The sequence below is a fragment of the Lepeophtheirus salmonis genome, chromosome 11, assembly GCF_016086655.4.
Source record: "Lepeophtheirus salmonis chromosome 11, UVic_Lsal_1.4, whole genome shotgun sequence".
Lineage (NCBI taxonomy): Eukaryota > Metazoa > Arthropoda > Copepoda > Siphonostomatoida > Caligidae > Lepeophtheirus > Lepeophtheirus salmonis.
In genome coordinates, this window is record NC_052141.2 from 4,945,450 (window position 1) to 4,959,053 (window position 13,604).

Sequence of the window (13,604 nt, forward strand, 5' to 3'; positions counted from 1 at the left end):
GTTGTCGGGCGGGTCTTGACTCCTTAGTATGGGAGCATTAGTTTACATGTTGAAGGCGGTGCCTATCTACTCCCGATTAGTTTTTTATCCCCTCTCAACCTCGACTGTCAAAGGGAAAGGAATAATTTGAAAAAAACGTATGGTAGCAAGCCTTCTGGATTTTCCTTGTAGCCAACTGTTAATTATTTTCTAATATTTTGTTTACGAGTTGCAACTTGTATAATAACATTGTACAAACTGCACAATGTCTTCGTCTTAAAATGCATTATTTAATGGACTACATTGATCATTCTAATTATTAATTCATATTATCATTTCATTTTGATCTATCAAAATTACATGGTTATTATGTATTTATGAATAATATAACCCTGAGCATTTGAACTTTATAATGTGCTACAGAATATTTATATTTTTAGTAAATTGTGTTAAAATAGTCAAAATTTACACCATTCATTCAATTTTTGCAAGATCGTCATCCTAAATAATGTAAATCTTTCATTTAAATTATTCATTTCTTTTTTTTATTTATTGAACCGTCATTATCATTATGTAGGGTCACGTATATTAACAGAGAAGGAATTCTAAACGTAGGCTATTGATAGTTATAAATGAATATAAAAATCCAAATCCCATGACAAATATCTTTTTGAAGTTCATTATACGTAGCTTTAATTTATACCTACAAGAGTCAACTTATGAAAATTAATGAAAACAGCTGAAAGGAAAATACATATCCTTTTTTTAAACTTTATAAAGTGAGACATGAACGTAAAGACTGAATAACCTTGAGGCCGTGGAGTATCCTGGTATCCATGTCTAGAAGAAGAGGGATAAGTGACGTCATTCTTGTTTCCTCCACTTCTTACGTTTCTTCATTCCACGATTCACTCAAAAAAGTAGTAAAAATTAAATTCGGGAAACTGATAAAGTGTCAATTTCTTTTTTTTTCTTCCTTTCAACAAAGGGTTGACGAACAATAATTGGATCATGAATTTGAATAGAGAACAGAAGGAGTGGCTGTCCAAGGCAGAAGATGCTGCTGATAAGGTAATGAATCCGTGAACGGAGTGTAAAATGCTAAAGTATGTTGATTATCCTCATTAGATTGCTCGGAACACGAAGGGCGTCCTTCCTCACTTGGCTCGCTTCTGCCTCGTTTCTACTTTTTTCGAAGATGGGATTCGTATGTGGGTCCAATGGCATGAGCAGCGGGAATATATGGACCTCTCATGGGGATGTGGGTATTTTCTATCCACATTGTTCGTGATTGTGAATTTAGTTGGTCAATTAGGAGGAGTGGGAATGGTTTTGGCACGCTTCAAAGTGGACATTGCTTGTGGACTCCTCTTCTCCATCGTCTTTTTACAAGTGTGTCCCTGCAATGCAATGTAATGCAATCCCATCACCTCATGATTCTTTCCTACTTTTCCTTTACAGACGATCGCCTACAGTATTATATCGGATATGCAGTTTCTATTCAGAAATCTAGCGCTTTGCGGCTCTTTGTTACTCGTTCTAGCGGAATCCAGGGTTGAAGGAAGATCCCTCTTCCCAGGTGTTCCTTCTTTGGGGGAAAATAAGCCCAAGGAATATCTTCAACTCACTGGAAGAATACTTCTTGTATTTATGTTCATAACCCTTCTGAGATTTGAAATGTCTCCCATGCAGGTTAATAGCCTAGTGCTAACCATAACACACCTTCATCAATCAATACATCCATCCCTTCATATTTCAGATTATTCAAAACATCGTTGGAAGCTTACTCATGATCCTTGTGACCATCGGATACAAAACTAAACTATCTACTCTAGTACTTGTCTTATGGCTTAATATACTGAACTTTTATTTCAATGCCTGGTGGAATATCCCAGCGAATAGACCCATGAGAGACTTTTTGAAATATGACTTTTTCCAGGTAAAGGAACCTAGTGATCTTATTACATCCCCCCTCTCTATGTCTTTCCATTATATAGTACATCAGAACATTTAAAAAACTTGTTTTTGAAGGTCATCAAGGGTTTCTTTATTAAATGAGCGGGTTTGAAAGTGAAAATTTGCACTTGTTCTACTATTAGTAATCATATTTCCATTCATTTCTTTTGTAATTTATATAAGGCTGCGTACACCCCTATAATATGTAGATTCAATACTTCACATAATTTTTCCCAAGGGTGTCATTGGGGTTATTGTCTATTAATGCAATACCAATTCTATTTTATTCTAATGATTCATTTGTTTCAGACGCTTTCCGTTATCGGAGGATTGCTCATGGTTGTTTCGCTAGGACCTGGTGGGGTTTCCATGGATGAGCATAAGAAAAAAGTGGTAAAAAAAAGTTCGTCGAAGGATTCAGAATCCGATTTTTTTTCCTTATATTTAATTGAATGATATGAAAGACATATTATGTTTTATCTTTTTTTAATGTTTAAATACTGTTTTTATATTCCAATAACTCCTGATGTTGTGGGGCACACACGCAAGTAGATTAAATATATACTAAAACCCTCAGAAAATAGGTAACTTATTCCATTAATAAGGAATATATTATTAGAGAGGGTTCTCAACTCTTTCGAGATATGAGCACAATTAGCACTATGGGAGGATTATGAAATTAAAAGGTAGGTCTCATTATGTGGAGGTTGTGAGTTTGTCTCTTATCTTGTTCCGAGAGGGTCTTGGAGTCTATTCGTGGACTGTTGAATGAGGCTGGATATAAGTAATGCTCTAAGACTTTTTCTTGTATCTACCATGAGCCATTACAGGTATCAAGAAGAGGAATAAAGTACAAACTCCAATCCTACGTGGAAACTTATTCGAGCAATTATTATCCCTCTTTCCACTCCAATAATATATTTTTTTGTTATTATAAGTTTGCAATAATTTTATTTAAACTGTCAGCTGTCTCAAATTCTAAAAAAGAGAAAATATGACACACGAGCAAACTCATAGCATTAACCCAATTTTAAAGTTACTACACTAGGAAAATGTTAAAAAGCAACTAAATTTGTGTGTAAGCACTACAGCTAATCACCCATTACTATGGTAGTAATTGATAAATGCAACGAAAAGAAACTTGCACCAGGTGTTTGCTGAAGGCTTAAGTGTTTGGGGGGAGGGGGATCGCCTTAGAAATACTGGAGATTCATTAGTTAAATGTGTGTTATCAATTTGACGGGACTTAAATTTGATTTAGATGAATTCTTTATCTTTAATCCTATCTAAGAAAAATTCAAAACGTTGCTTAGTTTTAATCCTACCATTCGCTAGAAAATTAGTAAACTCAAAATAGCACGGATGGGATTTTATGGACCGAATAAAAGGTATAATGAACGTTAATTCATTTATAGTTCTAATTTTTTGCGAAGCTTCCGAACAATTTGACGATGCAAAATACATAAATTTCAACCAAATATTTACTCCTATCTAAATTAATGCGTCAGGTGGAAGTACTTAATTTTTATCAATTCCAGGTATGAAAGAGTAACGTGTTGAGCTCACTACTGTATTGTATAGTTCCTAAAAAAAATTTATACAAATCCTCTTTATTTTAAAGAAGGTTGCGTTCTAGACATATCCACGTAAATTTTCAATAAGATATAACATGAATTACAGGCAGAAAAACAATGATCTCCAGAATATTGAAGCTAGTCCATTTGATTTTGTAAGGTTTTTATTACCATTATTTGTCAATGTTTTAAAAGGAAAATCTCAAACAAGAAGTTTTATGTAACAAAAAAAACGTGACTAGAAATAGCGAACAAAATCTGATTTATTAATCTCATTCGTGTTTAACAGTATAATTACATAATCATATGTATATATAATTGTTTAATAAAGACGTTGAGGTGGACCCATGGTGCTCTTGATATAAAGAGATCGAACGTTCTGCCAATGCTTCTTCAAAAGAGAGACCAAGAAGTTAATAGCCAAATTGGTATTCTGAACAATCTCATCTTCAGTCATGGAGCAGTTTCCTACAGCAACACTCAGGCATAAGACCTTCTTCATTTGGAATTTAATGGTGGCCTTAAGGTCATTCGACTTGGCGATCATATCGTCATTGTGGGTGAGGAGAGAAGGAAATTTACCAGCCTTGTTGAGACCAGGACCAAGAAGACGAGGAATTTGCTTGATCAAAGACTCTGAAGCCATGAAAGCATCATACTTCTTGGCCAACTTCTTCACAAGCTTCTTATTCTTGTTGAGCTTCTTAAGATCATCAGCAGACATAAAGGGCATTTCTCTTTCTTTGGCCTCATCACAATGCTGTTGATCTCCAAGAACACAGACGTTGAATTTGGGGCGAGGGATGTGATGGAGTCTATGCGAGAGAAAGAAAGGAATGTTAAAACTAGAGCCATGGAGAAAATAATTAATGCATTAAGTTAATAAGTCTGTTAGAATCATTGAGGATGGGATTCGAACGCTGATCTGATTCGAACACCGAAGGCATAGACTCTAAAATTAATATCCCTCTTTAATTCAGTAATGAATTGAATCCAACGGGTCACAAACAGTTTCCGCCGAATTCCTTAAGAGGTTCCCCGTAAGGGCCAACGCTTCACAGTATCTACCTTGGTAGACCATATTAATATGGAAATAGGCGACATCCCCCCCACAACTCCTTATGAACAAATGAAGAAGTGGGAAAATGTCTTCCCTCATATTTTAAGACCCAGGGTACGGGTCCGTCCGACTCGAGTTACCAAGATCGAACTACCTTGGGCTCACAACGTTCCTTATAAATAGGTCTATTGCAGACTACTTATAAAGCATCATGACCAAGGTTGTAGCTTACTTCACAGTTCCGGAGAAACGCTTGTCCTTTTGGGGATCGTAGTTCTTCAAGCAGACTTGGAGGTCCACAGTTTCGGTAAACTTGCATTTCTTTTTGGCGAGAACTTCTCTGACGCACTCAAAGAGTACTTCCTTCGGCACCTTGGAACTAAAGAAAACAAAATAAAGATTAGATTTCATAAGATTCAGTAAATATTAAAGGATATTATTAACTTACGCCATGTCTTCACACTGTGGTGTCTAAACGTGAAAGGAATTAAGAAGAGCAAGTAGAGAAAAAGGTAAGCTGCACCATTTCCGGTGAATTGACGGGCGTACAGAGCAGTTATTTAGCTAGTACATTGACTTTTGTAGCTATTTCTAGCCGAATTTAAAGGTGAATGTTTTTCAACATTGTAACTTGTATAAGAAAATTGTACAAGTTGCAACCAGAAAATGGAATGAAGAATTTGAAATGCTTGTGCGTTGAGGATAATTCACTGGTCAACAAAATTTAATTTTTTTTTCTTGCATGGACTTTGACAACGGATTCTTATAGAGTTTGGGCTACTGATTCCGAATATATGCTTAGATTTGTCACATCACATCAAGTTTTTGTGATCTCTGATATTTAATATTTGTGGATGTTTACATAAAAAAGCCTATAATGATCCCACGTGTTCCTGTTATATATATATCTTTCTCTCTCTTTGACTCAAGTACTTACCGTGTTTTTATATATAAAGGGTGATTTTTTAAGAGTTAAGTTTTTCAGTTGGCAGCACTGCTTGATAATGGCGTCCTTACGTCAGCTGTTAAAGTGGAAAGTTTTCAGTATACTCTGCCATTTCATCATGGAAAGACTTACAAATGAGCAACGATTGCAAATTGTTGAAATTTATTATCAAAATTCGTGCTCTGTGAAAAATGTGCATCGTTTGTTACGACCATATTATGGTCGTCATAATCGACCTTGTGAATCGACAATTCGTGCTGTTATCACCAAATTTCGCACGAAATTGACTTTGCTGGACATAAAACCATCGACTCGCATGCGTACAGTGCGTACTGAAGAGAATATTGCAGCCGTAGCATCCAGTGTTAATGAGAATCGTGAAATGTCAATTCGTCGCCGTTCTCAGCAATTGGGCTTGTGTTACTCAACCACATGGAAAATTTTAAGTGTCGATTTGGGTTTGAAAGCCTATAAAATTGAGCTTGTGCAAGAATTGAAGCCTAATGACCTACCACAACGTCTAATGTTTGGTGAATGGGCGTTAGAACAGCTCGATGAAAATCCGCTGTTTTATCGAAAAATTGTGTTCAGCGATGAGGCTCATTTCTGGCTCAACGGATACGTAAATAAGCAAAACTGTCGCATCTGGAGTGATGAACAGCCACATGCTATAAATGAATTACCGATGCATCCCGAAAAAACGACAGTTTGGTGTGGTTTATGGGCTGGTGGCATCATCGGTCCATTTTTCTTCAAAGATGATCGTGGAAGAAACGTTACCGTCAACGGCGAACGCTATCGAGCCATGATACACGACTTTTTTTTGCCCCAGTTAGCTGAGTTGAACTTGGTTAACATGTGGTTTCATCAAGACGACGCCACATGCCACACAGCTCGTGAAACAATGAACATGTTGAAGGATGAATTTGGTGAGCAGCTTATCTCACGAAATGGGCCTGTAAGTTGGCCACCAAGATCGTGCGATTTAACGCCTCTTGATTATTTCTTGTGGGGTTATGTAAAGTCGTTAGTCTATGTGGACAAGCCGAACACGATTGAAGCCTTACAGGATAACATAACACGCGTGATTCGTAGAATACAGCCCGAAATGCTCGAACAAGTGGCGCAAAATTGGACCTTCCGAATGGACCATTTGAAACGGAGCCGCGGACAACATTTAAATGAAGTTATCTTTAAAACGTAAATGGCAAAGGCTAATTTATTGATTTCAATAAAATTTTTGATTCTATGCTGCAAATTTAAGTGTTTTATTCGATTCTTAAAAAAACAACTCTTAAAAAATCACCCTTTATCTCGATGTATGCCAGCTCTTCTTTTAGCAATCAATATATCCTTTATTTAATCCAATCTATACCAGTAAAACTCTCATTGGATATTATTTCTTGTGTTGCTCTCATTTGGATTTAGTAAACGTTGGAGATTATATATTAAATATTTTTTAAATCATCCTCATAGCTGTTTACGAAATCCCAACACATCTGTATACGCTAGCTATGTCTAGATCCTCACGGAGAAGAAAGTGCTGTAGCGACCCATATATATTCTGCTATATCTGTGCATGCTTCACTTTATCACCTCAAAGACGAAACATAGCTCACTTCGTTGAGAGTGTGTACCTTGCTTATTTTAAAGTACCGCTTGGAGACCAAAATAAAAAATGGGCACCTTACATAGTATGCACGACTTGTCTCGAAACTCTGAGATCTTTGTCTCAAGGAAAAAATGCTAAGCTCAAATTTGGTGTACCGATGATTTTGAGAGAACCAACAAACCCCCTAGATGATTGCTACTTCTGCCTTGTAAATGATAAAGGATTCAATAAAAAGAACAAGCGATACATGACATACCCTAGCATCTACTCTGAAATACGGCCAGTTCCTCATTCGGACGAAATAGCTGTACCTGTTTTCACCAAGTTAGCAGATATTGATGATGAAGTAAATTACACACCATTGGGTTCATTGTTTAGTCAACCTGAATTGAATGACCTGATTCGAGATTTGAATTTACCTAAACAATCTGCTGAGTTGTTGACTTCCAGACTGCAAGAGCGAAAACATGCTTGCTCAGGGTACAAGTGTCACATTTTATCGCAACAGAGATGCAGAACTGAGGAAGTTCTTTGATTCCGACAAGCACTTCGTATACTGTAGTGACATTGAAGGGCTTCTTGTGGCTATGGGATTATCTGCGTATCATTCAATTGAGTGGAAACTCTTTATTGATAGCTCAAAAAGAAGTTTAAAGTGTGTTGTACTTCACAATGGTAACATATATGGATGTATCCCTATTCGACACTCAGTCTCCATGAAGGAGGAGTATGGAAACATCAAAATAGTACTTGAACGATTGAAATACCTCGATTACCAGTGGTTAATCTGTGTGGATTTAAAAATGGTGAACTTCCTTTTGGGTCAACAACGAGGTTACACAAAATACCCTTGCTTCCTTTGCTACTGGGACATTAGAACTGACAAGGATCACGGGATTAGAATGGAATGGCCATTAAGGCATACATTGATACCTGGAGAGAAGAATGTCATTAATGAACCACTAGTTGATCGAAAAAACATCATCCTTCCACCATTGCACATCTAACTCGGTATTATGAAGCAGTTTGTAAAACTCTTGATCACAATGGTGATTGTTTTCAATACATATGTTCAACCTTTCCGAGTCTTAGTGATGCGAAGAAAAAGGCAGGGATATTCGACAGACCCCAGATCAGAACATTACTCAGGGACATACATTTCATTGAGAGGATGACCTCTGTCGAATCTCGAGCCTGGAATGCATTTACTCATGTGGTGCAGGGTTTTCTTGGGAACAAGAAAAACGACAATTACCAGAAGATTGTGGATGAACTTCTCCTTAGTGTAAGAGAGCTCGAGTGCAAAATGAGAATCAAACTGCTCTACTTATACGGTCACCTGGACACGTTTCCAGACAACCTTGGAGATGTTAGCGACGAACAAGGGGAGAGGTTCCACCAAGACATTAAAGTCATGGAAGACAGATATCAAGGTCGTTGGGGCTCGCATATGATGGCTGATTACTGCTGGAGTTTGATAAGGGATAATTCAGATGCTCTACATAAGAGGGCGTCATCGAAAAGGAAGTTTACCCCAAAAATGAACTAATATGTTTATTTACGCACAAAAATACACTGTTCCAGCATCTACTAGTTTTAGTTTTGAACATTTAAACAAAATTAGATTGTTGTGTCTTGTATTGAAAAATAAAATAAAACCTTTTAATCAACCTATAGTTCAAAAAAACCTCATGTGATAACTGATAACTAACAACTAGTGACACATTGATATCAGCAGCCAATATGCAAATAAAATCACAAAAACCAAGAATAATGTATTATTTTTCTCTCGTAAATTAAGGATTTTTGGTATGTGTTGTAGTATTTTTTCATCACCCCGTTATTCAAAAACTTGATGTGATAGGCAAAAACTATTGACAGATTTGGAATCCGCAGCCAAAATGGAGTTAGATTCACTTTAAAAACCCCATGCAAGAAAAATTGTGTTTGCCAGTGTAATTGAATATAATATGGATGATCGGTATTTTAAAGGGTTGACTTTTATTTTATGAAAATTACAAATTGTTAGTGTTTCTTTGGCGAATTGTAAAGTTCAAATCCCTAGAGCTATATTACTAGCAAATACATAATGACTAAGTAACTTTTATCGATCAAAATAAAATGTTAGGATCAATTAATTGTTGTAATTAAATATGGTGTTAGGAGACGTAGAAATATTAACTTGTACAATATGCTTATACTAGTTACAACTTGTACATAAATCGCAACTTGTACTCAACAAATATACTAATAAAAAATATGTAGCATTTCTACACTCCCAAAACGTTTTTAGCTACTTAGTTTTGTCTCATGTGTTGTGCGTCAACATGAAAGCAATTTTTCAAAAGAAGAAGGAAATCCAATATTTTATTTTTTTACTTGGTTTAATACAAGGTGGTCCTAATAAATGGGGAATAGAGGCTTCTACCGAACAGACTAGATAGGATAGAACCATAATGTTTTTATTATTTGAAAGCTACATTTTATGAAATTCAATTATTTATAATAAAATCGGCATTTCTTGATAACGTCGTCCACACTGCCAGAAGCTTTTGCAGGCCCGGGCGACCTTGTCCGGATCCGGCTTGTCCATTTTACTAGTTCTGGTTTTACACTTTTAATTTACATCCACTTGGGAGTAGCATAAGGAAGAAATTAAACCTTCCTACAAGACAGCGCACCGGCCCACAAGGCTGAAAAAGTGCAAGATGTCTTGACCGAGTGAATTTCCTCATTTTTTGGAGCACGGATTTTTAGCCTGCAAATAGCCTGTACCTGAGCCCATGAGATTTTTATCTCTGGCAGAGGGTCGAGCATAGTGTCCGTGCGATATATCATTCATTGTGGAGGCCCTGAAGAAGTCCATTATCCATTGGCAAAGCTAGATTTGCACAGGATCGTCCGAGGCTGCCAATGCTTCCGGCACTGTGTGGCCGAGGTTATCAAGAGATGTGGATATAATTATGAATAATTGAATGTCATTAAATATAACTTTCAAATAAAAGGGAAATTATGGGTTGTTCGTTATAAGCCTTTAAAGATTTTCCCAATTTATCTAAACCCCCCTGTATATATCAGAACCAATATTTCATTGACAGATATGTATATTTGTTTCAATTATAGGCTTATTATTCAAATTTTTAGGATGATTTAATAATCGTTTTACAAAAATAGATAATTTTTCTTGTTGGCCAGAAGCCATTCCTATCACCAGGACAGACGCAACTACATTATAAGTTGAAAAAGAACGGAGGCATCTTCTTTCCATCAGAGGCCCAACGTCGAGGAACATTGTTTGTTCTGTATATTTTGTGTGGTAAACTCCTTGGACCTCTTCTTTTGTTTGCGCAAGCCAGCGGTCGTTCCCTCGGTTATGAAAATCTTCTTGTCCGGCAAAATTCCAACAATTGAACCATTTTCCTTTATCCATTTGAGGATTTTTTGGACCTCTCTAGCCTGCTGGTTTTCATGCCTTCTGTCAGAAGGTGACGTGGGGTCTTTTACAATAAACTAATCCTAATTTGTGCTTTATAGCCATCCTGATGGCCCTAGGAGCCACAAAGAAGTCGTTGGCGAGGCGATTCATCGACTTAGAGGGATCCACTTTTATATTCTTCTCCAAACTTAACAAGAACTTCGTATCCCTCTTTAAGGTATGCCTTCCACTTCCTGACATCCTGTGGAGAGGTCTTCTCCCTTTTTTTTTAATCTTAGCCAACATAAAAAATAGGCTTCGAGCACACTTAACAATGTTTATAATCTTCATCACATCAAATCTAGCATCTAGGAGATCAGAGATGTGCTGCCTTTTCACTAGTTGCTCGCTCATGATGATGAAATAACTAAATGATTAGTATAGTTTGTTTTCGTAAAAAGGACGGCGGAAACATAATATCAAAAAATAATAACTAAACCTTTTCATAGTAATGAGAAAATAAACATGAATTAACAGTCCGCGTTTTGCTGTCATATCCTGTACTTATGGAGATATTTCTTTTGCTCCAAAATATTGGTCTAAGAATTCTGTCGTAAGTGATATTTGTTTGTAAATTGGCGGTGATTTCTAAAGATTATAATGTCTATTCTCATCACTGCTGAAGGCAGAAATTGGTTAATTGCAGTGGAAGTTAGTAAATTCCTTAATAGCTGATGGAAGAAAATTCACAGCTCAATTTCAAATATCCACATGAAATATATTTTACATAACTCCATGTAAAGATTGTTGTAAATGATGCAACACCAGCTTTAGACAGACTTTTTGGAAAGTCCTCGGTTACATATTCTGATATTATTTATTAGTTTAAACCTGAGGTGTCTAAAAGACAATAATGTTGATATAATTATGTTCGGTGTGTCCTACAAAAATAAAGATCCTACTCCTAAAAATAAATCGATTGACAATACTTTATTAAAGGTTTAGGGTTTCCTAGCAAAGAATATAACATTAAGAGAACCCATAGTTGCGGAGGATATTGTATAATTTTAATTTAGGTGGTTACAAGATACAGAGCGTTTGAATGGAAGATTCCTAAGGCGATTGAAGTTGCTTGGGACTGGCCCAGATATCATCTATCAAACTCATCTTTAGACATTTTTGCACATTGTGAAAAATACTAAAATTTTTTAGAAAGAGTTTGAAACAACGAGCTAGCTGTTAGCCTAGATACAACTTTGGTCTTACAATATTGTTGCTAAATATTTATATATGAGTGATTTTAGTGGCTTGTTTGTTATTTATTTATTGATATGTTGACGAGAGTTGATAAAAAAATTGATGCATGTCCAATTTTTTTATTTTAGTGATTTTTATTCTCTTAATATTTAATACATGTTTTGTTGTTGAGATGCTAATGTTTTTAAATTGAATTTATGAGTATTTATGCTTATAAGCCTTAATCTGGCGAAGAAATTTTGAGCTATAATGTTTAATTATATTTCTTTAAATGCATCTTCATCATTTTTTTAAGATAATTTATAGTTTATTATCTAAATAACAGTATTTATTTATTTTCGATATAGTCAACTTTTCAAATGAAAAATAGCAGTTTGTTTTATACGGATTTGATTATATATCCCAGCCCGCAACTAAGGGCCTGTGTGTATGGGATTATAATCTACTAAGGACCCCTGGCATAATAAAATCTCCTGGAAAAGTCAATGACTGTTATTGAGATTTCCAATTTATTCATCAAAAAATGAAAATATGACGTCCAGTTTTTTTAAATATTTAACAACAATAAGAAAAGTTGGTTCCTCAAAAATAAAGTTTTGGGCAAATTTCTAAATATTTTGCATGAAAAAGTCAAAGTATAATAAAAAATGTATTTAATAAAAAAATGTCATTAAAGACTATTATAACACAAGACCATAGATTTCTTGCTCTATGCACAAGACGTTTGGCGTCAAATTTTAAAATATTCTGTCAAAAAGCCAAAAAGTGTATGTAGAAAATTTATAATAAATATGGTTATTTTATAATAATTTTTAAAATAACGTCACGTTAAGAAATAACTATTTAACATGTAGAGTAATCTATGCCTCAATATAAGAGAAAAAACTTATATTCTAGCCACAATTTAGCTAACTCTTCAGTTGAAAACTTGAATTTCTAAGAAAATAATAACTGCCCTTTAAAAAAATATAAGGAAACCGCTGTTGTGTTTGTTTCTTTTTCTTTTATTGTAATATATATGTTATATTGGTGATAGTTATTATATCAGTTTACAAGAATCTTGCCATTTTTTCCACTTAAAAACTTTTCCTTTTTTTCCCCGCCATTTTTTCCTAAAATCGTGGGGTGGAGGTGGATTGGTCTAGAAAGTATCGGGATAAGTTGGGCTACGAGTTTTGCGGTTTCAAGCCTGCCCGTGAGAGAGAGCTAAGTATATTTAAAACATCAGTATGTAATAACATAAGGGTTCGTTCATTTTTTGAGTTCGAGCCAGTTCCATAGGATTCTTCAAATTCTTAATATCACATGAAATTTCTTAATAGTTTGTGACTTCCAGGAGAGAATAAGAGTCCTCGAGATCTATGGTACTATTATTTAAAAATGAAAATACTGCTTTACCGTTTTATGTCTTCCATAATTTTTTGTCATTTCTGGAGTACAGTAATGAATGTTATGATTGCATCAGTGTAAAATGGTTATGATTAATAGGTTGTGGACAAAATCGTTGTTGTAGTAGACCACAGGTTGTGACAAATTGTTGCCGAAAAATTTAACTTTTCTTGAGGCCCGACAGTTCACTTACACAAGCTGTTGGCCAGAGTGTATTATTAGAAGGGCTCTGTCCTGACATGTTTCTTCATCATTCAATAGTTTTATCGTCCGAATATAGTATAAATTGCAATGAAACTGCACAAGATGATATTGTCTTGCAATGAAGTTACACACAATCATATTGCTTACAATGATGTTGCTGAAATTATCCAGAACGATTTTGTTTCACAATGATAATGTACAAAACGATTTTA

General features: G+C 35.4%; 2 protein-coding genes across 3 annotated transcripts; one reads left to right on the forward strand and one right to left on the reverse strand.

Annotated features, from left to right (window-relative positions):
- Positions 1-764: 764 nt before the first annotated feature.
- Positions 765-2,516, forward strand: Surf4 (Surfeit locus protein 4). 2 transcript variants are annotated; one of them, XM_040721403.2, is made up of 6 exons: positions 765-899; positions 968-1,050; positions 1,108-1,371; positions 1,441-1,671; positions 1,739-1,918; positions 2,245-2,516. In XM_040721403.2, the coding sequence occupies exons 2-6, from the start codon at positions 991-993 to the stop codon at positions 2,389-2,391; spliced, it is 882 nt and encodes a 293-aa protein (XP_040577337.1). In that variant the 5' UTR covers positions 765-899; positions 968-990; the 3' UTR covers positions 2,392-2,516. The 2 variants fall into 2 exon arrangements, with proteins under 2 accessions (XP_040577337.1, XP_071747698.1); XM_071891597.1 differs by lacking the exon at positions 765-899 and having other exon boundaries at positions 906-1,050.
- A 1,238-nt stretch (positions 2,517-3,754) lies between these two features.
- Positions 3,755-5,537, reverse strand: RpL10Ab (ribosomal protein L10Ab). Its single transcript, XM_040721404.2, has 3 exons — positions 5,018-5,537; positions 4,802-4,948; positions 3,755-4,324 (listed from the first exon to the last, which is right to left on the reverse strand). Exons 1-3 carry the CDS (start codon positions 5,020-5,022, stop codon positions 3,832-3,834), a joined length of 645 nt encoding a protein of 214 aa, XP_040577338.1. The 5' UTR covers positions 5,023-5,537; the 3' UTR covers positions 3,755-3,831.
- Positions 5,538-13,604: the final 8,067 nt, after the last annotated feature.

Bases quoted from the DNA above. Each gene is read 5' to 3' on its own strand.
- Surf4 (XM_040721403.2), top strand. From the start codon at position 991: ATGAATTTGAATAGAGAACAGAAGGAGTGGCTGTCCAAGGCAGAAGAT. The intron at 1,051-1,107 runs GTAATGAATCCG...TATCCTCATTAG, and splicing joins CAGAAGATGCTGCTGATAAG to ATTGCTCGGAACACGAAGGG. The intron at 1,372-1,440 runs GTGTGTCCCTGC...TTTCCTTTACAG, and splicing joins TCTCCATCGTCTTTTTACAA to ACGATCGCCTACAGTATTAT.
- RpL10Ab (XM_040721404.2), bottom strand. The intron at 4,325-4,801 runs GTAAGCTACAAC...TCTCTCGCATAG, and splicing joins CGTTTCTCCGGAACTGTGAA to ACTCCATCACATCCCTCGCC.